The sequence below is a fragment of the Athene cunicularia genome (genome assembly GCF_003259725.1).
Source record: "Athene cunicularia isolate RWA chromosome 17 unlocalized genomic scaffold, athCun1 chr17_part1, whole genome shotgun sequence".
NCBI lineage: Eukaryota > Metazoa > Chordata > Aves > Strigiformes > Strigidae > Athene > Athene cunicularia.
The window spans coordinates 11,663,600-11,690,038 of record NW_020799122.1 but is presented as its reverse complement, the minus strand read 5'-3'; the positions used below and the strand labels follow the sequence as shown (position 1 = coordinate 11,690,038).

The 26,439-nt window shown below is 50.5% G+C and overlaps 2 protein-coding genes across 3 annotated transcripts in view; one reads left to right on the top strand and one right to left on the bottom strand.

Moving 5' to 3' along the window:
• The first annotated feature begins 6 nt into the window (after window positions 1-6).
• Window positions 7-15,559, top strand: NOXA1 (NADPH oxidase activator 1). Of its 2 annotated transcripts, none has more exons than XM_026860501.1 (15): window positions 7-190; window positions 2,030-2,112; window positions 3,960-4,068; window positions 6,078-6,212; window positions 7,287-7,394; window positions 8,142-8,201; window positions 8,763-8,800; window positions 9,494-9,632; window positions 11,202-11,255; window positions 12,378-12,450; window positions 12,643-12,701; window positions 13,573-13,742; window positions 14,448-14,553; window positions 14,641-14,764; window positions 14,979-15,559. In XM_026860501.1, exons 1-15 carry the CDS (start codon window positions 17-19, stop codon window positions 15,074-15,076), a joined length of 1,530 nt encoding a protein of 509 aa, XP_026716302.1. In that variant the 5' UTR covers window positions 7-16; the 3' UTR covers window positions 15,077-15,559. The 2 variants fall into 2 exon arrangements, with proteins under 2 accessions (XP_026716302.1, XP_026716301.1); XM_026860500.1 differs by having other exon boundaries at window positions 13,570-13,742.
• A 367-nt stretch (window positions 15,560-15,926) lies between these two features.
• Window positions 15,927-26,439, bottom strand: part of LOC113486507 (ectonucleoside triphosphate diphosphohydrolase 8-like) — a 10,627-nt gene continuing 114 nt past the window's right edge. The window contains exons 2-11 of the mRNA XM_026860502.1: window positions 26,410-26,439; window positions 22,974-23,105; window positions 22,439-22,556; window positions 21,316-21,466; window positions 20,641-20,800; window positions 19,868-20,098; window positions 18,778-19,041; window positions 18,260-18,370; window positions 17,973-18,107; window positions 15,927-17,334 (exon numbers count right to left, since the gene is read on the bottom strand). The exon at window positions 26,410-26,439 is cut by the window's right edge and continues 1 nt beyond it. Coding sequence (XP_026716303.1) covers window positions 17,143-17,334; window positions 17,973-18,107; window positions 18,260-18,370; window positions 18,778-19,041; window positions 19,868-20,098; window positions 20,641-20,800; window positions 21,316-21,466; window positions 22,439-22,556; window positions 22,974-23,093 — 1,482 coding nt within the window. The 5' untranslated portion in view covers window positions 23,094-23,105; window positions 26,410-26,439 and the 3' untranslated portion in view covers window positions 15,927-17,142. The remainder of the gene's footprint in view (window positions 17,335-17,972; window positions 18,108-18,259; window positions 18,371-18,777; window positions 19,042-19,867; window positions 20,099-20,640; window positions 20,801-21,315; window positions 21,467-22,438; window positions 22,557-22,973; window positions 23,106-26,409) is intronic.

Here is a 26,439-nt window from a genome sequence, read left to right as displayed (position 1 = left end):
GACCCAGCCGCGGGCCATGGCGTACCGGGAGCTGGTGAGGCGCTGGCACCAGGGCGTGCTGGCGGCCGACGGCGGGGACTGGGACGGCGCCCTGGCCATCTTCGGCGGCATCCCGGAGCCGCCGGCCAGGATCTGCTTCAATATGGGCTGCGCGCAGCTGCTGGCCGGGAGGCCGGGGGAGGCCCTGCGGGTGAGCGGGACTCCACCGGGCTGGGAGAGCCCCGCAGAGGGACGGGGGGGCGCTGCAACGGGCAGCGCAACCTGCCCGTCTTTGGAGGGAATAATGCTGGAAGTCAAACTAATGAAAATCCGGTGTTTCTTATCCTGCGCGTGCAGCTGATCGCAGGAACGCGAGTGGTGCTGGGCACGGGAGCCCTGCAGCCACCTGCGACCCCCGAGGCTGACAAAAAGAAACCGCTGTGCTGAAAAGCTGATGCCCTTCGGGAAGGGAGAGCAGCTGCCAGCGCTGGGGCAGGCGGGCAAGAGCCCAGAAGAAAAGCCTTTTAATTACAGCATCTAAGGTGTCAGAGTCTGGAGCACAGGTCTGCTGGGGAGCGGCTGAGGGAACTGGGGGGGTTCAGTCTGGAGAAGAGGAGGCTGAGGGGAGACCTCCTGGCCCACTGCAACTCCCTGCCAGGAGGGGGCAGAGAGGGGGGATGAGTCTCTGGAGCCAAGGAGCCAGCGCCAGGCCCCGAGGGAATGGCCTCAAGCTGCCCAGGGCAGGGTCAGGCTGGCTCTGAGGAAGGATTTCTGTGCAGAAGGGGCTGTTGGGCGTTGGAATGGGCTGCCCAGGGCAGGGGGGAGTCCCCATCCCTGGGGGCGTTGAAGAGTCGGGCTGACCCAGCGCTGAGGGATCTGGGGGAGTTGGTGACTGTTCATGTTGGGTTGATGGTTGGACTGGAGGATCTTCAAGGTCTTGCTTCCAACTGAGATGATTCTGGGATTCTGTGTCTGCATCTCTGGCTGGCTGCCCGGTGTGGAGCTGCACATAAGCCATTGCTTAAGTAGCACAAAGAAGAGCTCAGACTGTGCTGAAGGGACTAGGGCAGAGCCATGGAGCCCCAGGCAGGCTAGTTGCTATAAGGTACAACAGCAAACAGGGCACGATGGTGCCCAAGAGAGATTTTTTTAGCCCTGATGAATGGGCGCTGACTGGGAAGAAGCTTCGCTGTGCTTCCATGTAGGTCAACAGTTGGTTGTTTATTTTTTCTCTTTTATAGCACAGTAAAGCAGATTGTTAAAGCAAGGTGTGCTCTCAGAGTCACAGGAGAAGCCAGCCACCATCACAAGAGGCACAGTCACTCCCAGACCTCCTGCAACATATTTTCACCCCTGCAATGCTATCCTTGTCTAGGTAGTATCAGGAAAGTCTGAAGTTTCAGGCTTGATTTGTTATCTACATACCATCTCTTTGCAATGAAAAAGGGAAGGAGCACACCTAGCTTTCTCAGAAAGACATTAAGACAGTTTTCCCAGCACAGTATTACTTTGAACTATTAGCCATGAGCTGCTACTAGCTTTGCTAATACTTGCCTGTATTTAGCTATGAAACTAGACCAGAAATACTGACTTAGAGGTGCACTGTGTGAAACCCTTCAGCTTTCTCCCTTGCATCCTTTAACGTACTTGTCACTGTAGGCTGCTTCAAACTGCCTTCCCCAGCCTGGCTAGTCCTGCTGCTCCCACTGTCAGGGCAAACTCTGCTCCAGGCAACACAGCTTTCTCACTACAAGATGCCAGTCAGCCAACATAGCTCATTTATGTGCAGTCCATTTTACCAAGGAAGGAAAAAAATCTGAAGTTCAGCTCATACAGAGCCAAGACCTGAAAGATGGCTTGGAGCTGCCTCGTGCCCCTCAGCCCAGATCACAGCCCTGAGCTCATCAGTCTGGAGGAGCTGCTCACGAGGAGCCCAGGGACAGCTTCTGCACCCAGTGCAGCTTGGATGTGCCTGTATGGGTGCATACACCCAGGCATTGACAGGAGAGATCCTATCTGATCCTCGGGATGTGTCCGTTTTCCTCCTTAGGCATTCAGTGAAACCATTGCGAAGGACAACTCCCTAGCTGTCGGCTTCTTTCAGAGAGGGCTTGTCCATCTGCAGCTGGAGATGTAAGTGAGACATGTGTCCATTTCAGTCTTTGGTTTTCTCCTTTTAGTCATACTTTATCCCTAAACCTAAATGATTCTAAAATCCACTTCTTCCAGCAATCTTAATCAGTTCATGAGGTCCAGTTTGGCCATGTCAGAGGTCAGCAAGGCTTATCTTTTAAAGCAATGGCTTTAAACTCCAACAGGGGAGCTTTAGACTGGACATAAGGAAAAAAAATGTTCACAGAAAAGAGTGGTCAGGCAGGGGAATAGTCTGCCCAGGGAGGTGGTGGAGGCACCATCCCTGGATGTCTTTAAGGGTTGTTTAGATGAGATGTTGGGGGATGTGGTGTAGGGGAGAACTTTGTAAAATAGGGCTGATGATTGGACTCGATGATCCCAAGGGTCTCTTCCAACCTGAATGATTGGTTGGAGGATGATTCTATTATCTCCAGTAAGGCTGAGAAGATATGAGCTACACAATCAGGGCACCAATACTAATACATGACATTACTGTCCTGTACACACAGACAAAGAAGCAGCTTCTGTATACAGGGCTGCCGGGAGGTTACATTGCCATTCATATTTTCTTCAGGAATGAAAAAATATACAATTGCACTGCTTGGTGTATCTTCACATGGTATATGCAAGTCTGGCCTTCCTAAAAATGCAGTCTGCCCACAGTGTCTGACTCTCACTCTCTGCTGACAGCGGATTTTGTAGGCCTGATCTCAGTCTTATTGTTTTAGCATTGGGATTTCTCCACCAGTGTCATGGGATTGATTATTCATTGTTTCCATGGTTAAATCATAATGACATCCTGCCCAGAGAGGTGGGTAGAGGACTTTACAGATCCCTTCTTACCTTTGAAGTTTGGTAATTCTCTTTCCCGTTATTTTCTCCATATTTTCCAGACCTTAATTTCCACAAAATTACTATTTCTTGGAGGTAAAGTGAGCAGTTCTGCACTCCCAAGCCAGCCTGTCAGGCAGCTGCACACTCTGTGCCTCTGCCAGCAGAGATGCAGTCAGGGGTGGTGGAGCCTCGGCCGGCACGTTGGAGCTGTTCCACTCTGCTCCGGCGCTGAGCTGCAGCCAAAGGGAAGCAATCCTGCCCTGAGCACACACGCTGTGCAGCAGGTCAGGGGCAGCACAGCTGGCAGATGTGCCTCCTGCCCAAGGAGGTGATAGCCACCAGCACCCCATGGCACCTTCCATCACCAGATGCTGTTCCCACCACCCACATCTCCCTGGGCACCTTCTCTTGGCCATGCTCACTTGCTTTTGGTTGTGTCACTGCTGCACAGCCCGTCCTAAACCTTTCTTCACCACCTGCAGCCTCAGTGGAACCCATTTTGATTTCAGTTGCATAGCTGGTGTAAATACAGACTCATTCCCTCCTTATCCTGGGAGTTTCTCTAAATTTCTGCACGCATTGCTCTGGCCATGCATGTATACTTGCTGCTCACCATCAGCAGGGGGGTCCCAGCCCTTACTTCTCCACCAAGGCATCTGCTGGGACAAAGCAGCCATCTGGGCAAGGAGCTCACAGCATTTGTTAATCTCTGCTCTTTACATTTTCTCTTCCTTGGAATTGTGACTATTTCAGGTATCAAAACCTACAGTTCATCCCAACCAGTAAAACTGTGCAGATGATCCCAGACACACCATGTTCCTTTTGTACTAACTACTAATAAGGAGAGTACAGGGATTTTTCTGTGCTCACAAGATGGCACATGTCTCTGATGCAGCTCCTCATCCAGGCTACAGAGAAGAATACATGCGTTTTGCTAGCTTGATTTTTGAACTTCTAATTAGAGTCTTCAGCTTCTTTTACTCTCATTTTTTTCTGTCATCTCTGCATTGTAGGTATGAAGAAGCTCTCTCCGACTATCATATGGCCTTCAGTCATCTAAGAAAAAATCCCTTCATCGATTACAAGCAGCTGGGGCTCAGGCACATACTCTATGCATGGGAGGTAAGAGTCAACCTGTCTCAGTAGTCCTTCCCCTCTGTTGGGTGTATTCATTGTGTCTTCAGCAGTGTGCATTTGCAAGACAGTACATTAGAACAGTAGAAAATTTCTGCTCACACTTTTTTTTTTAAAAGGAAATTAAAGTTATAAAACAATGTCATGTATGAGGAGTTTAGAAGTACTCAGTTTAAAAAGTAAAATTTTTGTATTTTGGTGCTTTTTTAGCTTATCAATGCATGTAATATTTACACTTACATGCTTGTAAATATGCATGTAAGTTTTGTGAACTCCTCAGCTCTGAAAGCTGAAATAGGTTGAAGTATAGACAGATAGAAACTAAATTGGTCCATGATGAAGACTCTAAGAAACCTACATGCATCAAAGACTGTCTTTGTGTCTGAACTTACACACTGGGCTGCAAGTTGTGTTTTGCTTCTGTAATGCTTCACTCTGCAGCACTTACACTGTCAACCTGCCACATCCTGTTCAAAAAAGATCCAAGTCTGATTGGATTGTGAATATTTGTAATATTTGGACTGTAAAAGACTTTTAGAAACTGTACCTTACTGCAAGTGTTCATTTTGTCTTCAGTCCTGAGTCCGCACACACAGGCTGAAAAGCAAATAGAGGAAAGAGTATTTAGTTCTTTACTTCCGCGAGAATGAGGAGTCATTGTGCAACTCAAGTCAAGCATACCTAGAAACCTGTCATTCAGTCTCAGTCAATTTTCATGCACCTTACACCTGGCAGGAAGAAGCCATCCGTGGCATCTCTGGTATTACCCAAACACCATAGTTTTTAACAGTTTCAGGGCCACAGCACTGCCTTCTCTGAGCTCACACACACTTAGAAACAGTAGGTTCACTTTAAAAGGTGCAGGACTGCAGGAGTGCCCCGAGGCCATCCGGAGGGGGTTGGTACCCTTTCGGCTGTGAACACACATCTACTTGCAGCTCATTTTTAAAAATACAGAAGCACTGTCCTCCAGAACTCTGCCATCAGCTTTCCACATGCATAGCCTCTCATGTGCTGTATCTGATCTTCTCGAGGGAGGTATGCTGTAGGGTTTGAAAATCGAGAAATACTTGCCTCTTGCAAGGCTATAGCACTTCTGAGCTGAGCAGGATTTGCTGCCTTGCGTCTCCAAGAGCAAGCATCACTGCTCTTCCTGTAGATGTTCAAGATGCCACTCTCCACCACCCCCAAAACACCAGCCTTCTGTCACGATTAAGGAGCAAAGGAAAAGCATCCCATTAGTTGCACTTCTGTCCCCATCACTCTATATAGCAATTTACAACCTGATAACATTATCATATAAGATAGCAAGCTATCTGACTGCGAGTCTGTTAAGCCACACTTCTGCCTTGTAGGCCAGTAGCTTTTCCATACACTGACTGTTGGCCAGCAACAAGAGATCTCCCACTCCTAATTCAGCATATAGATCAAGGCTTCCCAACACTCAGCCTGTAATACTCCCACACTTTGCCACTTCATCACTGAACATACTTACATGCTGCTAAAGGGTAACAAGCTACAGCTGACAATTTGCACATTCACAGCCCACTACAATAGTTCCAGTTCAATTATTCTGTAGGGAAAAGGAGTCAAAATTATTCTGCACAGCAGAAAATTTTACCTAGTTGCACATAGAAGAAAACCCTTCCTGGCCTTTCAGATGCAGGAAGGATAAGATTAGAAGTTGTGTGGTACTAGAGCCTTCATCTGGTGTTCACCATGCCTCTCCTTGCCTTCAACAGAGCTGGCAGCTCCAGCACACCCAGGAGCTAGCCTGGAGGTACAGATTTTATGTCTTTCCACGCTGATTGCAAAGTTTTTTCAGCTGTGCTGCTCAGAGTGCCTTTCCTGTAGCTAGTGGGGAGTAGGTTGGTACTGTTGGTGTATCTGTAGTGTTTCAGTACCTGGTACATGTTTCTTTCTGAGTTCAGTAAATCATGTTGGGTGTCTGCTTGACTTCAGCCCTCTGAGTTCTGCTCGCTCTCTGCCCACTCCAGGTGCTGTACAGCACTGCAGCAGCACAGTGCCGGCTGCAGCAGTGGCAGGAGGCCAGGGTCACCCTAGATAAGGCTGTTGTATGGAGGCCTGAAGGAAGAACAGCAATCCTGGACCTGGCCCTTGAGCGGGTGCAGGTAAGACCACCTCTATGTATTCCTCGGCATGTGCATTGGCCTTAAGTTAAGAAATACAAGATAAGAATGTGCTAATTGTTGCATGTTTGGGTTTTCATGTCTACCCACCTGCTTGGTCACCTGGTAACAGAGTCTAAGCAATTTTTATGTGATGCTCTACCAAACTAGTGTTTCAGCTAATCAGATAACTCCATCACCCCCAGGAGCTTCATCGCACAGAAACCCACACTGGAGAATTACAGGATAACCTCTCAGTTTGGGGAGGTTGTTTTCTAGTCCCTGCTGTTCAGGAGCATAGTTCTATTTGTACTTGTACTGCAAAGCAAGTTGCCCTTTGCAGTGGTTAACTGCAGAATCCCTACAAGTATGGATTTGGAGGTTCTCCCTTTTCAGGACACTGGCTGACTTCTTTGAGTCCCTTTGGCCTCAGTAGCAATTGGTGGCAGCTCAGATATTACTGACAATCACATTTAGAGCTTAAGTGGAGTGTAAAACTGTTTCCAGGGTTGGTTCTAAGTAATAGTTTCCTGTTATGCTCTCTTATGATCAGGAACAACTTGCAGATCTCTGATTTACTCTTCCTGGAGGGTTCACTATTTTATTACCTCCGTACTTCCTTGTCTTTTTTGTATCCTTTCTAAGATATGACTGCTTTTTTTTAATCTGATCATCTCTTCTAGGATTGTGTTTGTGTTTTACATTAGAGTATTATTTATATTTGGTATTAGCATGCTACTCAGTGATTGAACAGAGGAGCAAAGAAAATTTGAAGTCAAATAGAAAAACTGCTTAGAAGATTTGTTTAATAGACCTCACTCCACTGCCCTCCCTCCCCAGCCATCCAATGCCTGTGGAGTTAGTCTTTGACTCAACACTGGGTAGTGGCTGCTGAGCTCTTAGTTTGCATGTGCTTGTTAAACCTGGGTGACCTTTTTCAAGTTCACAGCCATAATTTTTGCCCCAGTGTCTTCCTGGAGCTGATCTTGCACACATAGGGAAGCTATATTTGTTTTTCACTGCTGTTATGTTTCATTTAATTGATGGCTTTTCCCTTATCTGCTTTCCCTGCCCTAGGACCATTTGTTTTTAGAGCCCATGCAGGTTCCCCTTGGGGAATTTTTCAGACCACGGAAGAAGGAAGTTGAACAGCTGGATTCAAAAGATTTCCTGGGTAAACCCAAGGTAACAGGCATGTAACTGTTAAGAATAACAGCAAGGAGATTAAAATCCCACCTTCTGACATCTCCAGAGAGCATTACTGTTGGCCACTCCACTGATCACTGCACTGATGGAGACCTGAGAGCAGGATTGTCAGGGCTTGTAGCTACTCAAGGAATCTGGGACACGGAAGCCAAAATTTCTTAGCATTGCCACTATCAACAGTGCACGTTGGTGCTAAAAAACCTTCCCAATCTTGGTCACTTTAAACTTTGAAAAAGCCGAGCAGGTACTTAGGGAAGCCTATGGTTGTCCTTTTGCTGACAGTGACATTTTCAAGAGAAGTACATTCTTCCAGTGTGCTCCTACTCACTACTGCATTCCCAGTGGGACAGGCAGACACCTGGGAGACAAATGCTTTGTCACATCCCTTAATGCAAGTCAGCAGAGAATTCCTCTGATCCCTTCTGTAACCAGTGCAGTCATCAGAAGTGCCACAGGCCAGAGAGCTCCAACATGAATAAAGAAAAGGGAAAGTAATTAATTCACATACTTTTAAAGAAACCTTGGAAAGACTGAAAAAACAGGGACATGAACAGTTAAAGCCATTTTGGGAATTCAGCTCTTGCTTCTTCCACTATGTGCATGGTTCCACTTTATGTCTGACCTTAGGGCGTCAGAAGAAAATGGGTCTGAATAGATAAGTTTGCATGAAGTTTAAAGAGTCTCTTCATCCAGCCTGGATTCAGTCATTACTTTGTCCTCTGACAGGTGATCTCCTCCATCATTCCCAATGATGAGTACATTGGCTTCGAGCCTCTCAGGCCTCAGGTGAGCAAGACATAGCTGTAAAGGAGGAATGGAGCTGTCCTCGAGCTCCAGGTAGGGCCTCAGATCCTAACACCATCAGGGTAAGAACATACTGTTGGAAAAAACAGTGCAATATCACACTAGATCCATGGGGCCATTCAAAGCCAGGTGGTGGGCTTCAGCATTGTGATGTGAATCTCCAGCCCTCTGAAGATGCATTTTTGTCTCTTCACTATTTCAAACAGCAGTGGACACTTTGCTGTGCTCAACACACATTTTCCCAGCACTTTAGTAAATTTGTCAGCGTAATCATGACTACCTTGCACTGTAATATGGATTTCTTAGAACCAAGGATAGGGAGAAAGATTTTGTTACTCACCCCCTGATGGGATAAAGACAGATTGGGGGAGAAATAGAAGGTACATCCTGGTAAGGTGTAGAGTATCAAAATTCTATCTGGGTGTGACAAATGTGGTTAAAGACAAAATACCACAGTGTGGTGTTCAGAGGGACAGTAAATATGGTGGCACTGTTGCTGTATAAAGTACTGTTTACAGATAGATGCTGTTGTTCCTCCCACAGAAACAGGGCTTTTATGAACCCAGTGCTGACGCTCTGCAGTAAGTATTCAGTTCCACCTTGGTCTAACTCTTCTCTTGCTATTTCTGTTCAGAAAGTCATGTTTTGTTCTCTGATGCATTTGTCTGAAGATTCTGCGGGATTCACACCCACTTGTCACTAAGGGTGGAGTGAATGACAAACATGCAAAGGCTTGTATGGCTGCAAAAGACACTGCAGTTCAGTGGCACCTCTCATGCAAGAATCTCAGGGCAGTTTGCAGGAGTTGATCCAGTAGTCTTGGTAGACAGGCATGGGTCATGCCATGGCTGGAGAATGGAAGCAGAGAGAGGCTGTGTGACCTGCCCAGGTCTAGTTCCCAGGACAAGGTTTCCAAATACTCACTTCCAATCCTGTTGTCCTAAGCCAAAATCAGCCTTGGTTAAAAAAACATTAAAGTACTTTGTTTTGGTGATATCGTGCCAGCAGTACTTCAGGGCTGAGTTTAATAATTGTTTTGATCTGGAGAATGTCTGTCATTACAATGAAAATGAGGCAGTTGCATTTGGGAAATCAGTGTTTTCCAAAGTCCTTTTGTTCCCAGTTGGACCAAAGAGTAGCCATGGAATTCATAACTTCCCAACACCTGAAACTCCTGGCACGTGCCCATTTGGATCAGTGCAGTGCTCTGGATCAAAGCCATCCAGCATCAGAACTGCAGGGTTGGTAAAGATGCTTTCATTCTTTCTTTCCAGAGACAGTGAGTCAGGCTACTACCGAGTTTTGTCCCGCTATTACCCTGAGGACTCGGAGTCAGCAGTGAAAGCCAGCAGTTTGGTCTTTGTGCTGGCGAGAGGAGCAGATGGCTGGGCTACAGCCATACATGATGGACTGGTAAGGAATGTGGGGGGCTTCCCAGCCCACCCCCACCACAGAGACCACAGCCCTGCCTGAGAACAGGAGTTTGCTGCAATCCTATGAGCACATTCCCTGGTGACCCCCCTGTAGCACTGCAGAGCAGATGAGTTCAGGAGCTCATTTCCACAGACCAGTTGCTAACCATAGATTTCTCTGACACCTGGTTCCCACCAGCTTCTTCCATTCACCTCTGTAACTCTACAAAGGCATCTTTTGGGGCGCTTGTGCTCTCCACCATACGGATCCTGTTATGGAATCGTGTAGGATAACAGACCTCACGAAGGCCTACCATTTAGAGCAGCAGTATCTGTCACCTGAGAGCTCTAACCCAGGCAAAGAGACAGATTGGTCCTTACCTGGTGGTAGTGCCTCTATTAAATTAAGTTTGGGAAGGTTTTGGGAGGGTTTCAGCTGTGCCAGCAGTTTTTATAAAGGGCTCTAGAGAAGGCCTAAGGAATTAAAGCCCAGCAAATCAGACATCTTTCTGCAGAATAGGGAACTATAGTGTAAATGGATTGAATAGAAACACATAAATATGACAACATAGAAAGTCTTTTGTTGACAGAAGCCATTTCTCACATATCTGTGTAAATCCTTTGAAAGAGCCAATGCATACGTGGGTTAGGTTGAGCCAGTGAATGTATTATCTGCCTGTATTTAAAAAAAAAAGTAAACTGATTCTTCACAATACCACTAAAAAAACAATGAGCTGTTTGAGCAAGAGAGGTAGTGTGATGTGAGGACTGATAACAGGTTAAAATATAGAAGCAAAGGGTGGGAATAAATGAACAGGTTTAGTGGTGTTTTGTTTTTTTTTTTTTATTAAAGTATGTCCCTACTGAGAATATGCTGTGACCTAAGCATATTCCTAAGTGATACAGTAATAGGGAAAGTTATATAGTGCTTCTTACGGTGACCATGTTCCGTGACAAACAATGAAACCATTCAGCATAGCCTGAAGCACCTGGAGCTAGCAGGGAACAGTTAGAGAAGTATTTGAATGTGCTGGTTGACTGCTCAGTGAAGTGTCAGATGAATTTCAAAGTCAAAAAAAGTAATATAGTCGACACTGGATTCAAAAATAAAAAAAGCATAATTACTCACAATGATCAGTTGAAATTAATAGCTTTATAGCAATGATTGCCAGAGGACACAGAAGTGCTGCTGGACTGGTATCCCTTGACATCTTTGTTGTTCTCTTCCTAAGCATCTGTTTCAGGAGCAGGCTGTTGGGCTTGGTGGGTGTTTGGTCTGTTCCATTGCAGCCACTCAATTAGCAGCACTGCTTTCAGCAGAAAAAGATGCAAAAGGACCACTGGATTTTGTTCAGCAATTTCTGAGCCACAAGCTACATGGGCTACTGTATGCGACTCTGGGCCTCCCCTGGGTACATTCGTGTTGCAGTAGGGCGAGCAGGCAGTGGTGGTTTGCAAGGGCAGAAGCAGTGTTGAGTGGGGCTGACAGAAGATGGGTCTGGGTAGTCCGGGGCTGCATCTGCCACAGCAGCAGCTCCTGTCTCACGCTGCTCTGCTTTGTGTCCTGCAGAAGCTACGCATACCAAGCTCTCTCCTGGAGCCTGCCTCAAAGATGGATAAATGGGTGAGCTGCCAACCTTGCAATCAGCGCTGAGGAAGGGACCAAGAGATACCTTGGGACATTTATTTGTAAGACTATTACAAGATAGGGCAGCTGTGTAAGAGAAACCTAGAGTGTGAAACACTGAGACACCTTGACTGAAGACCAAGTGGTCTTGAACAGGAACAACAGAAGAGTTAAGAGTGGGAAAAATCCTTATTTTTTTTGTATACATTGGATCTCTTTACAGCAAAACCTGGGGGCTTGGACATACAGCCAAGCCACGGTGGGTTGCATCACAAGCTGATCTGGGTGTTGTTATCTCTTAGTTGCCATGGGCTGATGGAGCACACAAAGATGAGCAGCTGCCACAGCTCTCCTGACCCACTGTAACTTGTTGAGGCACTGGAACACAATGATGAGTTTGAGGGCTTGACATGTTCATCCAGCCTGCTCCCGTGATGGCTGCACCCACTCACGGTAGCACAGAAGCAGATGAAGAGTGCTCATGCCCTCTAGTTCACCAGCAGAGTTAATTTCTAGTTCACTGCAGGTTAATCTCCTGCAGTGGGACAGTAATATCCTAAATAGGCACCATTTTTGGCTTGAGGCCATGTGCCTAAGCTGAAAACCCTTCCTCTCCTTTTTCCACCACAGGCATATCCACACATGATTCCAGTCATTTTCCATCTGCACTCAATGCAGAAAAGTGCAACTCAGCCCCCTATTTCCTGTGAGAGATTTTTGAAGCACATGATTATTCCAATGCTATGATTTTTTTAAATTTTTCTTTAAAATGGAGTCCCTGGCCATAACATACACTTGGGCGTTTGCCCCATGGATGTCTCTCTGTGAATCAGCTCAAGTTCCCAAATGATCTAGCAGGTAGCGGGAAGAGCACCCCAGGAAGGGGCAGGAGGCCAAGGAAGTGTCCCACCAAACTGCATCACCCTTGCTAACCCCAAGAGCTGCAGAGACTGTTAAGAGCCGAAGTGCCCCACGTCATCCAGCCATTTAATGAACTGGTCTCCCTGGTGCTCTCTCTGAAGTTACACCCAGAAATTTATAACTGTCTGCACCCTCTGTTGTGCACACACAGTCTCCTGTGTCTTCTGCTTACTCCTTTCTGATGTTGTTCTGTTGCAGAAGATCAGCAATGGGATTCCCCTCCCTCCTGCCCAGGTGCCTCCCAGCCGACTCCATGTGAAGCAGAAGCCAGGTAGTCCCCGGGTCAGGGACGTCCGTGGGTGTTACATGAAGCTGTGCCCAAACTCCCCACTTTCGGGGTGCATGGGGAGGCTGCTTGCCCACTGCAGCCACGGCTGCCTGTATGCTAGCAGGTTGCAGAAGAGCTGCTGGAGGCCTCTGCTGACTACAGGCACTGTTATTCTGCTCTTGTTTTGTTCTGCAGACTCTCCTGGGGGAGAAAATGCCTCTGCAAATGATACCAGTGTCCAAACAGACTTCAAGGTAAGGTGTTTCACAAGCCAAAGCTGGCACATCCTCAGATGATCAAGGCTATGAAAGTACAAGATTCCTGGCAAAATCCTCCAAAATTCCTAAGCTGTCCCAAAAAAACTTTGCCCATTTTCCCATTCCAAAGAAAAGTTCCCATGTGGTCTTTCCACTACCACTCCCCAGTTTGTGACAGTACAATTCTGAGGCAGCCCAAGGTTGAGGCTTACCAGGGTGGTGGCCTTTTTCCACCCTCTGAGGAACCAAGAGCCCCAGGCACAGTAATGTTCTCTGGCATGCACTTTACAGCCCATTTTGCAGGAGAGCTGTCTTTGAACTACCTGCTGTCCCTTCCTCACTCCTCCTCTGTGACATTTTCTGTCCCTGTCAGTCCGGGTCATTCATATTCGCATTCTTCTGGGATGATGTCCTCTGATGCACCATTACCAACCACTGTGTGTGATGGAGCTGGAGTTGCTTCTGTGTCACCTGGGGACAGCACCTCTCTGTCAGTTCTGTTCACTGTGCCTTTCCTACCTCTCTTGGTAGGGCTTTTGGAGTCATTTTCTGTCAGATGTACTTCAGACAGAAGGCATCAGAACATGGGAATATGGCTGCACCTCTCCAGCTGGCTGGAGGAGTTGGGGCCCTACTCATATGGGGTTGTGCAATTGGACCCAGAAACAGGCTTCCTGGGTCATGGGAGGAACATTTGATCCCAGACTTTGAATCTGTAGTTCCCCCTCTGAAATTCCGCGTTTTGATGTTGCACCACTATTATGTAGTAGCAGGGAGACAAGGGGCTGTGTCTATGTCACCTCTCTTGATGGGAGAGGTGACACAGTCTGAATAACGAGACTGTCCCCGGTGCCACATCTCTCAGCAGATCCCACTGACCCCTGGAGAAGGTTCATCCGGCACGGACAGGCCCGTTGTGCTGCAGGCGCGTTGCGAGTGCACCGTGGTGCTGAGGGCAGGCGAGCTGCCGTCTCTGCCAGCCCTGCGGGCTCTGCTGAGGCAGCGGTTTGGCCAGCAGGCAGAGCGAGGGAAGCTGAGGTACGCTGTGGCACAGCCGGGCCCTCCGGCACTCTCAGTGCACGCCCCTGCGTGCTCAGCCCTTTCGCTGAGAATACGGGCATCTGGCTGCATCTGGGCTCCTGGGAACATTTACTTGGGGTCAGAGCACTCTAGCAGACACTCAGCAAAGGTGTGAGCACACAGCCTGCCTTGCAGGGCTAACCTCATCATGGGTTTTGGTTTGGAGAACAGCCTGTGCTCCATGGGCTTTGGAGGCCCAAAGGATCTTTCCCAGGAAACTGTACCATGGTCAAGAAACGGGGAAACAGAAGGAAAAACTGTGACAATGCAGCTACTGTATATTGGATTTTCTTCTGCTAAGCTCAGCCTTTGAGATACACTATGATCAATGCAGAGCAATTTGGGAGTCAGGTTTAAGTATGTGTTGGTCTTAGGGTGAGGTCTTCCTGATTGTGACACCCCTGGGGAGAGTTCAGAAACACTCAGAAGAGTTTAGGATCTTCCCCTCAAGTAAGTGGGTAAGGAGGTGACAGCACTGCTCCCCAACAGTGCTGTGTCTGCCCCCTGAGCAGGCAAGGTGGCCCCATGTCATTGTACAAGGTGACAAGCTCAGAGCTGGCTTACAAAGGGGACTTTGAAGACTGAAGAAGGTAGAGGGCTAGGCTTGCCTCTAAATTTGGCTTTAAGTGAGATGATTTGAGCTGCTTTAATGAACCCTTGTAGCTACAGGCATTCGGATGGCAAAGAACTGGGTGCAGTTTCGGGAGAGGAGGATCTAGGGAAGATGTGGCAGCAGCTGACAGATGGCAGGCTGACACTCTGCTGTGAGGTACGTGGGCTGTGACAAGCTTCTGTGCTGTGCTGGACTCAAATCTCTGCTTTGCCTTGCAACCTCCATTCTGAGTTTCTCCTGCAGGACTCAGACTCCCATTTGGGCAGACCTGTCCTCTACCGGATGCTGGCCCAGCACTCGTACCCTGCACAGGGACCTGGGGACCTGGAGTTCAGCAAGGGAGACGTGCTGGATATTCTCTCTGAAGGTAACTCTCCAGTCCTGTCTGCAGACTTGTACTGGGGCAGGCTTTTGGAATCTGCTGCAGGGCGGGCCTGGGGAATAGATGGCCTCTCCAGTGCTGTCTCAGCCTCACTCTCTCAGGAGGTACAGGCTTGCACTGTTAAATTCCAGCCATGAAAACTCTTGCTAACCCCACTCATGTGGGCCAGAGCTCATCCTGCTCCTTTATGTCTTTCCAGTGAATGAGGACTGGCTTGAAGGACGCTGCAATGGCAAGACTGGCATCTTCCCCAAATGCTTTGCAGCCCCAACCAGTTGTGGTGCTGTATTCCTATAGTGAACAGGAGCCTTTTCCTGCCCGAATGCACAGTCCCATCTCATTCAGGCCACAGCCAGCACAGCCAGGAGCTCTGCTGAACCTGGATGGGAGATGTCCCCCACTCACAGATCCTATGGGGTCAGTTCCAGCAGTCCAACAGCATTTTCTACAGCCTGTTCCCAGACCTGGCACTTTAACCCCTGTGCTTATACTGCCAAAAATGTGCTTGTGCAGGGCAGAGAGAAGAGGGAGTGATCTGGTGTTTGGCTGTGGGAAATGTCCATGTGGCAGCTCAGACCACAGGGGCTCAGACTGCTGGGTGGGAAGAAGTTCCTCTCAATGGAGGTCTTCACCCCCTCTCTCTTGTTCAAGTTCAGGCTGGGAAGGCTGAGCCTCACTCTAATGAATCACAGAATGGTTGGGGTTGGAAGGAACCCTAAAGATCACCTAGTTCCAACCCCCTGCCATGGGCAGGGACACCTTCCACTATCCCACGTTACTCAAAGCCCCGTCCAACCTGGCTTTGAACCCTTCCAGGGAGGGGGCAGCCACAGCTTCTCTGGGCAGCCTGTGCCAGGGCCTCACCCCCCTCACAGGTAAGAATTTACTCGTTACATCTCATCTAAATCTACAATCAGTTTAAAACTGTTATCCCTTGTCTTCTCAGTGCACCCCCTGATCAAGAGTCCCTCCCACCTTTCCTGCAGCCCCTTTCAGCCCTGGGAGGCCGCTCTAAGGTCTCCCCAGAGCTTCCTCTTCTCCAGCTGAACCCCCCAACTCTCTCAGCCTGTCCTCACGGGGGGGGGCTCCAGCCCTGAGCATCTCTGTGGCCCTGCTCAAGCAGGTCCGTGTCCTTCTGATGTTGGTGCCCCCAGAGCTGGACCCAGCACTGCAGGGGTGGTCTCATGAGAGCAGAGCAGAAGCCAAGGATTGCCCTCTGTGAGCAGGAGGCAGAGCCCAGTTCTCCAGGTCCTTGGGTCACATATCCTTATCTCCACCAGAGAGAGAGATGCTGCTCTTTCAAAAGGCTTTTGTAACCAATTTGCAGTGGGGTATATGGGATAACACCTTGGGTTAGGACCACCAGGTATCATCTCCCATAGCACATGCCCTGTGGATCTGCTAGAGCCAAAGGACTCTGACCCTTCCTCAGCCCAGATGTCTGTGGTTCTTCTAAGCCCTTAAGTCCTGCCTGGATGTTACTGTTTCATGCTGCATGGGCAGGGGTCTTGCAGCACAGAGGGGAGATAGTTTTGGAAACACCCCTACTCAGACCCCCCTGGGCTTTGGCATGTCCTTGGAGGGGCTGGCTGAGCAGTGTGGCACGGGCCAGTGGCTGGAGCTGGAAGGACTCAAATGAGTGTCCAGTTCCTGCAGCTGAGCTGGGCTGGGCTCTGCTGATCTAACTAAATCACTCAAGTGCCTGGAGCTGGAACCTGCTATGAATTTGGTGTCTGACAAAGCTGGGCTATGTAACTTGAATATAAAATAAACCCTGAGCCAGAGTTGGCAGCTCTTAAATCAACTTCCACTTGTATTTTTTCTGCTGAGCTATGCCAGTAAATAAAGACAGCTGACAGTGTCTTTGAGAAGATATTCTGTCACATACTACAAAAATCTTGCACATCTTGCACAGGGCAAGATATAGATAAGGTCACCCCTCTCCTCAGAGTTTAGTTGGCCACCACTGCTCTCTGTCACCAACTGCCTCCCACGGCTGCTGGGAGAGCAGCCCAGCAGGACTGAAAGTGCCAAGGAAACTGTGCTAGGCTGGTTAGTGACTTTCATATTTGAAAAACAAGACAGATTTTATTTCTAGTTTGAATTTATCTGGCTTCATTTAGCCACCGAGTCTGTCTCAGCTTTTGTCAGCCAGATTAAAGGAGTCTTTTCCTCTTGGAGGTACTTGAAGAGCTCAAGACACCTTTGTCATCTTTGACATCTTTACAGAGATGACCCAGTTAGACCTCCTGAGAAATGGAGATGGGTCTAATGCCCTCATTCTTCTCCCACTTCCACCTTCTTTTGCACCACTTCCCTGCCTGGTTTAGTGGGCAGGATGCCTCTAGTCAGGAGGCTGGAAGCTACTTGGTTTTCCAGAAACACTGGAGGAAAGCTGCCACCAGGCCTGCCACTGTGGCCAGCACAATGAAGGAGACGGCACCTGCCCACATACTGGGCTGGTGCCCCTTGACTTGTTCCAGAGCCTCCGTGGGGATCATGTTGGTGAAGTTCAGCATGAAGCCCAGCGTCCATCCAATGTCTGTGTTTGCTGCCTGAGGTGAGAGAGCAGAGGAGATCATCCAAAAGTGCCTCTTCCAAGGCACTGGTAGCTTCAGTGCAAGGGACTGACAGGCACCTCTCCTGTGAGCTGCCCCAGCTGTGATTTCACACATAGACCTGGCTGTGGTGAACCTGGTCTTACCAGCATCAGTTACACAGCGAGCTTTCCTGTCTGCCTCCCTATGGGCTAAAGGGCAGCTGAACACGGATCACTGCTCTGGTCCAGATATGCCTCTGCGACCTGCATGTGATTTTGGATCTGAGCTTTCCTTCTCCCCCATGGTCCTTCAAATTTGGTCATATTCTGGTTCTAAGGGGTCATGGAACCTCTATCACCTCTCTGATGCTCAAGTCAGTTCTGTCCAACATCAAAGTGGCCAAATTCTGTTCTGCACTTCTCTGACCTGTTAAAATTAACTTACATTCACACCAGAGTAAGTGAGAAGCAAGCTGGTGTCAGAGGTTTGGGGCAGCTAAGAAAGAGTGAAGCTGTGCTGGGGCCACTGGGTAGCAGCCATGAGACAGGGACACACTTCTGATGCAGGGATGCTGCTCCTGAATATGTCTTCAGGCCCGGGCAAGGATGCGGCTGCAGCTGCTTGCCTGCTCCCACTGCTCCCAGGGTGTTTACCTGCTGGCTGAAGTGGATGTTGCTCCACGTGTGCTCATTGAACTTGTAGCCATCAAGCAGCAGCGTCAAGATATAAATCGCCATGGAGCAGTACTTGTGTAGGAGCTTGTCCTTCTGTGGGAAGGTCTCTACCAGCTGTGGGGCCATTGGGGACATAGTGCAAGGGGGAATGAAACATGCTCAGAAACACTCCCTAGCCCAGGAAACAGCAGTACATGTGCTTCCTGAGCAGACATTTGGGACAGGACAAGCACAGAGCTCCTTGCTGCCCTTCACAGGGCTCTCACCTCTGCCCAGCTCTTGTTGCAGAAGGTCTGGATTGTGGAGTTGACATCACTGAAAGACTGCTGGCTGGTCAGGTTCAAGAAGTGGAAGGTGTAGTAGAACCCAGCAAAGGCCTGGAGGATAATGGGAGATGGTAAAAGCCACATCTCCTCCCTCACCCTAAAAAGACCTGGGGGCCCCTCTTGCCTGGGTACAGAGTCCTATGCAATTCCCAGGGTTCTGTATCCAGCACCCACCTGCTTGTCTACCAGAAAGTCTTGGAGCTGGTTGACAAGCCCTGGGGGTGCTGCTTGCACTCCGAGCTAGCTCAGACTGGCTCCCCAGGTCAAGATCTTCCCATTTCCCTCAGGGAGGGCTGGGACATCAAAGGAGGTAGAAACCACTCCCCAACATAGGAGAAGAGGTTTGCAGATAGGACCAGCTCTGGGGTCCCCTCTCTCCCCACCCCTTCCCACAACCAGTGGCAGAGGAGACGCCCACCCTCCATCCCACCCCAGCCACGAGGATGGAGGCTCCTTACGAAGAACTGTCCCCGCACAGGCGGCTGATAAACCCCGTTGAACCCGCACGTCCTGTTGGCCCCACAGGTGAAGTTGAAGAGTTTCCTGATGGCGGTGCTGCACGCTGCTGGGTCCCCTGTCCCTATCACTGTGAGGACCTGTGCAGGGCTGGGTGTGCTCGGTGCACGGACACAGGGACTGTTGTAGAGGGCTGACATGGTGACGTTCTCCTGGTACCCCATGGGGTAGCAGGGGTGTGATATCTCCTGGGAAGATGAGTTGCCCTGGAGAGAGTGGGAGCCATTAATGGGGCATGGTCTGGAATGCCAGTGAGACCCTACCCCAGAGCCCATCCTGTGTTTAGACATTCCAAAAAGCAGGATCTAGACCCTAGAAGGATTTGAGAAGAAGCAGGTTCCATCCTTTACATGACTAACCTGCCCATGGCTTTTGCCAGTCCTGCTGTTGACCCCACAACTGAGCTGTGCTGGGGTGGCAATGCCACTGCCAGCCTGTGCCTCCCCATGGGGGTGGCACCCTGCTCCTTAGGGCAGCCTGTGCTCTCTGCCTGCACAGAGAGCTTGTTGCTCATGGCATTGGCTCTGTCCCACCTGCATCTTGCAGGCTGTAGCCCAGAAAGGACCAAAGATGCATCCCACCTGCACAGTCCCTGAGCATGTCTGTCTCCCGCAGCACTGGACTGTGCGCTCTGCCCGAGGTGAAACAGGAGCACACTGCTTAGTGGTGGAGCGGTGTGCAGGAGGTGTGTTGGGAATCCTCTTTCCAATCAGAAATTGAGGAAGGGCAAGTGAATGGGGAGAGGGAAGAACCTAACAATACAGCTGGGCTTGGGAAATGATGAAAAATGCCATTAGATTTCAACATCTGGGAGAAGGGAGCCCTAGCAGGTAACCACCACTACCTGTCACCCAAATGAGAGAATTTTTTGGTTCAGTAGATAAAATCTAAGCCTCTCCCATGTCTTCAAATTTGTGAAAATTCCTAATTCCCTAACACTTTTTCCACAGGCATGCCCAAAAATTCTGGAAGATGTTTTTCATGGCAATGGCAAATGGCTGAGCAGACCCTGGTGACCAGTGGATGCAGTACCTTGTGGAGATCTGCCAGCAGCATCTTCAAGGCCTGCGTCTGCCCATAGCAGAGGTAGCTGTGGGTGTAGAGCGAGTAGTTGCTGCCGTACAGCCTGAAGAAGGTGGAGGTGCTGTTGTCCTCAGTGGTGACTCCAGGCTGGAAGGTTATTTGTGTTGAGGCACCTCCAAGGTCCAGAGCTCCGAGAACCTCCGTGTCCCGTGGATGTTCCCATTTCTCTGCAAAGGAATACTGGCCCAATAAGACAGCAAGTGTTAGTCTGAACTGGAGGGAGTCACAGTCTCTGACCTTTCCCTCAAGATTTTGTGTGCTTAGAAGACCCTGGGGGACCTTCTACATCCTGTGTCCCTGTTTAACCCCTTTCTGCCTATGTCCTTGACCCACAAAGACCTCTGTGTAGCACTGAAGTCTGGCCCCTTGGTTGCTGCATGTTATCTGGGGTCCAGAGACTTTGAGGAGCAAAAGAACAACTGGGGTCTAAACTTGCTGTCATCTGGGGTCTAAAATTGCTGCCTCCCTGTGATACCAAAATTGACCCATACGTAAGTGGAGAGCACTGCGCCAGGCTGAGCTGCACACAAAGACCATTGATTCTGTTAATAACACCAGTGGAGTTGAATCTGCAGTTCACAACCACAGGCTAAATTTATTTGGGTAATTAGTGCTCTAAAACTACATTTTTTTGTCCTCTGGGAATAAAGAAACCCGGCTGTAGCTCAGACAGGGATATATACTCTGCCCAACCCCCCTCCACCCCCTCCCCAAGCTCGCACCTTGACAAGCGTCTCCAGCAGGTAGTTGATGGTGATCCAGCCGAAGGAGCCCTCCTCGTTCCCTGTGAGGATCTGAGCTCCACGGAAGTCCACAGGGTACTTGCCAATGGCCTTGGAGACCTCGGCGAAGACCTGCTCAGCCTTGGTGCTGTTCTGCTCCCTGCCCAGGGAAGGAGATAAATACCGTGTAGTGGAGGAGGCAATGGCCAGGGGGCTTTCAGAGCAGGGCTAGCAGCAAGGGGCTGCTGTCCTCTGCGGAGGAGCGGTGGTGCTCAGAGACAAGGCACATCCCCTCCATCACTGCCCTGCCTGCAGGACATCTCCTGCAAGCTGCCAAATCCCTCAAGTGGTGCACCAGGAGTCTCCCCAAAAGTGCTGCCCGCGGGCTCTGCCTGAGCATGCGGGAAGGTCAAGGCAAGTCTGGCAAGGAGGCTCATCCACCTCTGGGGCGGGTGCTGGGCTGGTGCTGGGCTGGGCGAGCGGCTCTCCTGGACACCCCGGCAGACTGCAGACGTGGATGCTCTGCCCATCACCATGGCCTGCCTGGGCAGCAGCCCCTGATACCCCCAGCCTCCTGCCCCCAGCCCCCTGTCCCAGCCCCCTGACCCGGATGCAGTGCAGAAACACGCGGTAGGGAAGGGGTTGGGGGTGGTTAGCTCAGGGCAGTGCCAGTACCTCAGCAGCCGCATGCCCGCTGTGGCCCCCAGGTAGGTGGGGGTGTCCCGCTGCTGCTCTGCCGGGATGATCTTCATGGCCTTGTCCAGGCACGGCTTCAGGCTGGCTCCAGCCTCAGCAGGGTTGTCTGCATAGCTAGAGATGCCTTCTCCTGCAAGAGGGCACCCCGTGATGGAGCGAGCTCAGTGCTGCCAGGACACCGGACAGCAGGGGACATATCCACCCATAAAGCCCCCAGGGCTTTTTCCCCATGTACCCAAGCTAGTCGTGCCCTTGCCAAGGGTGTCCCCAGAAGGGCAGTTCTCAGAGCTGTCCTGCCTGGAGGCAGCATGTGTGCCACGGCACACTGTGGGAGCAGGCGGTGAGCTCCTCCTCTGGACAAAGCGGGAGGGCTGCCCTGTGAGTCTTGTGATGCGGATGCTTAATCCCAGGGAAGCCGAACTACTCAAAGGCGACCAGCCAGTCCTGCAGGACTTGGTGGACAAACAGAGCAGTTCCTTATTTGGAAGGAAGGGGAAGGGACAGGCTCTCCTTTATCCTGCAGAGGACACGCAGGAGGGCACACAGAGCCCATACACATATGCAAAGGTGCCCTTTGCACCACTTGAGTTCCTATTTTTAGAGCCTGGCACTGGATCTGAGCACCCAGCATTGTCCTGCGGTGGGTAGGGACAGGCTCTGGGATGGAAATATCGCTATTTACCTTCCCCCAAGATTTGCACACCATTATTGCCATTAGCCCACGCACCCTCTCCCTTATACTTTGCCCTCTTCCAGACCTTTGCAGTTAACCAGTAACTGCCACACCACCATCGCAGAGCATGGATTTGAGGGCAAGGCGAGCTCTGAGCCCTCTCTGCCCAGGCATCTTTGTCCTGGACTGGTGGCCTTTGCCAGCCCCTGCCCAGCTCCATGTACCATTTAGCTGACCCGACCTTACCTCACTAGCCTGGTCCTTTCCTCCAGAAAGACCAGTCCTTGTGCCAAAGCCTGACAGCACCTTTGCATAGGAAAAATTCCCCTTTGCATATTTATAAATGCCCGATAAATAAATGCCCTTTGGGACATTTACTGTTTACCATGCCTGGCATGAAGCAGCCAGCTAGCCTTGGTGCGCACTCACCAGGTGCGGTGCAGGCCTCCACCTGGGACACGATGCCGGTGCCGTTCTCCTTGTCTGCGGGCCACCGGTAGATGTAGAGAGCTGTGTGCGTGGAGCCAGCATCAAACACCAGACCGTACTGGGGGACGGAGAGGGGACAGGGGGTGTCAGGACGTGCAGAGGAGTTTCACCTGCTGCAGAGTGAGGGGAGCTCCAGGAGAGCCAGCAGAGCTCCTGCTGGGCAGAGGAACCTTGAGTGGCCAAATGAAGAGTGTCACCAGAGCAGGGAAAGCCCTGTGGCACTGCAGCACCAGCTGCGTCAGGGACAAGGCCCCATCACAAGCCCTTTGAGCTGTCAGTGCTCTGTGGTGAAAAGGCTGTATGTGCCACAGAGCCAGTGACAGGGACCAAACTCTGCCAGAGTGACCTGGCGTGCCAGCCCACATGGAAATTTTTTCCCATCTCAGCCTGCCTGAAACCTGGGGAAAATCCTACACCAAAGGGCAGCCAGCACCCAAGCAAGAGTGGGCAGCTGCGCTCCTCCCAAGGACCCTACCTTGGTGCTCGGAGGCAGAAACACATCCTTCACATTCACGACGCTCAGAATGAGGGCAATGATGCTGAAGACACAGGTGGCTGCCAGAAGACCTGCAACCGTTTTGGCTTTGTAGTCCATTCCTCCTCCAACCTGCAAGAACAGCCCCAACTCCAGCTCACACCTCTGCATTTGCAAGGCCAGTTCTGAAGTGCAGTCTCATGGATGGCTATGGGATCTGTCAAAATGGGACTTTCCCTTTCCCTAACAAGGGCTTGAAGCCATTCTCTGGTGCATGACTGTTCTTATGGGAGACTCTTGGCAGTCTTGTGGCTCGGACACCCTCTCCTTCTAAGCACTCTCTCCCTGGGTGATTTTCAGCATGGCCTTTTCATCCCTGCCTTCTCAACTGCAGTCCTTCAGGCCCCTCTCTGCATGCAGCCTGGAGTCCATCCTTCTGCCCTACTTAAACTACCAGCTGGGTGGCTGGCCAGCATCTCCCTTCCCAGCATCATCACTGGGGGAAGCACAGCAGTGGCTACCAGGAGTCCCAGACTGGGAGCAGGACCATGCCCTGGCAGATTCCCAGAGCCACATCCCTCTAGCACCCACATGCTGCCATCGTACCCTTCACTCTCACAAAACCTGTCCTACAATTCTTGGGACCATCAGGTCACATCTGTTGCCCAACAGGCCCAGACTGTTCCTGGAGGGTTGTCTTTGCTCCAGGCATGTGTCTCCTGCCTGGTCCAGATCTCTGCAGCTCTTGGTGATGCTACAGCAGGTCAACAGACATGCAGGGACAACGTCTTTGCCTGCAGGTGACCCCCAAGCCTCTCCTGCAGCCCCAAGGGCAGGCAGAAAGCTCCTGGTGACCTGGGCACATGCAGCCCTGTAGCCAAGCTAGCATGCTGGCAGCCATTGCATTGGATGGGCAGGCAAGGCTTGTGGGGTGTGGGGGAGCCCTTGGGGACCAGAACAGGTCCTGCGTCCCCTGCTCATCTGGCTGGAGGTTAGCTCCTGGCAGAATCAGCCATGAGGCATCAGTAAGAAACTGCAGCAAAAAAGCAAAGCCAAAGGGTCTGGTTCTCTGCAACTGCCTCAGCACACAGCATCTGACACATCCATGTGCTCAGCACCCCACAGCTGGTCTGGATGTGCTTTTCTAAATGCGTAGCTCACCCTCTTCCTCCTGCCCTGCCCTGCTCTGTGCCACCAGCCACACAGGCTCCATGCCTGCAGGGAGCCAGGCTGAGCCCTGTCCATGGCGTTAGGCTGCCAGACAGACTCCAGCTGAGCAGTGAATGCCCCAGGAGCCCTGGACACAGCCTAGAGAAGCGGTTCAACCCAATAAATGCATTGGGGTGGCACTTGGGTGCTGTCACTTGGTTACACAATTCTTCTGCGAGTGCATAAAAACACAGAGGAATTCTGTTGCCCTTTTCACCAGGATAGGTCAGTGGCTTGAATAGGAAAGACCTTTGGCAAGGTTGAAGGAGATGATGGTTCCTGTTTGGAGTCAGCATCTCCGATGGCAAACACAGGTGACCAATTTCCTGCATGACATGAGATGTATAATGATGGATAGCAGCTGTTCTCTTCTGGCCCATGTCATGGTACACTATGGTACAGCAAACCCTTATCAGACCTTATCCTACAGGCAGGAACCCTCCCCTGTACAGTGGCTGTGGCCACAAGGGATCACATGGAAGCAGCTGGTGAATGCCTAGATTGTTACATCTCCATTCCTATCAGCCCTGCTAGAGTTTGCCCAGGTATAACTGTGGTTGGAGTGAGATTATCCTGCTCCAGGTAACACAGCAATGGTAAAAGTCCCCAGCCCAGCCCAGCCTACATCTTGGAAAATTCTGTCCCAGGCACTGTGCAATGGAACAATACAAAATGGTGATAAATTGCACCATCCTGCATGCAGGACTGAGGGGGGCGGAATGGGCTCTACCTGTTCTGGTAGGGACTAATTTTTATTTTGACTGATCAGGAAGCAACATCCAAAGGCAACACAGAGCCAGCAAGACCTGAAGAGGAGAGCAGGACATGGGGAGGGGGCCCAGCGGGTGGAAAACAATTCAAGGTGCGTGAGGAGCTGATGGATCTGCCCAGCCCCTCAGGAACACCTCGTGGCTGGCCAGCACTGATACCTGCTGCTGTGGTGGCAGGTTCAGTTGATCAGCAGGGTTGGGAAGGTGGTGGTAATGCCTCCAGAGCTAAAGAAGAGGCATGTGGCAGCATGGTGCCAGAAGGAGCCGTTTCCTAGCCATTTCAATGTGTGGAAAGTTCACAGCTGTGCACAGTGCTTGGGCTGGTTTTGCACTTGTTTGTGTCCAATCGGGCACACTGGAGCGCTCTGCAAACACTGGGGGGACGTCCCTCACCTTGCAGCGTCCTTCTCAGGGAGGGATGGAGGGTGTAAAAGGAACAAGCTTTAGAAAACTCTTTGCTCTTAGGATAGTATTAATAGCAGAAATAATTAATAAATAGATATTGTTTTATAGGTTTAGTTAATAGAGCACAGGTGCTCTAGGAACAATACTGACAGATTAAGCAACTTAGAAAAGCTAGGTAATGAAAAGCTAGACATAGATTAAGTATATGTTAAATAGAACATTTTGAGTCTTTTCTCAGAAGTCTACAAGTGAATTATGAATAAGATTGTTCAGAAGATAAGTAACCATGATGACTGAAGACTGCATCAGTGAGCAGTGGTGTCCGAAGAGGAATTAGAACAGCAGGGTAAGAACTCACTGAAACTGTGGAATACAATGGATTTTTGAAACTGATGATGAATTAAGAGCTGAAAGTTCCTGGAAAATCACCAAAGACTCTGTGTATTTTATGTTATATCATATATGTAGTGGGCGCTTTTTGTCAGCTGTTGCCACTCCCTGAGGTGATGGCTCAACAGAGAGCTGTTAATAAAGAAAACCTAGAGATACCCACAGTCTGGTGAAATCCTTTAACAGAGGGGGCTTCAACATTAGGGAGGAAAGATTCAGAGGCACTGCTGGATCTGTAGTGTCTGTTTCCCAGGAAAATGGGAAGCCGACTCCCTCACTGTGCACATTTGGGATGTGAAAGTCAAAAGGGCTCTTAAAATTATAAGGAGGAGGGTGAACATGCATGCTGGGAGCATCTTTGCCAGACAAAGCACTCCCCTGCCTCCCATCTCTCCCGCCAGTGCTGGGACACAGCAGTGCCCTCCATGCCCCATCTACGTCCCCTCCATGCCCCATTTACATCCCCTCTGTGCCCCTGTGTCCCCTCACGCCCTGGGCCACCCCTGCCCTCTCCCTGCTGCCCCTCCAGCCCATGGAGCGTGTTTATCCCCGGCACCCGGCTGCGCTGCTGGCCAGGGCCCACCCGGGGCTGAGCCCACTCCCTCCCTCCCAGCAGAGCCCCGTGGAGAGGCTCCCGGCCCCGGCCCCTGCCCACGGCTCACCCCGGCTGCTCCCGGCTGCTGGTCCCGGCC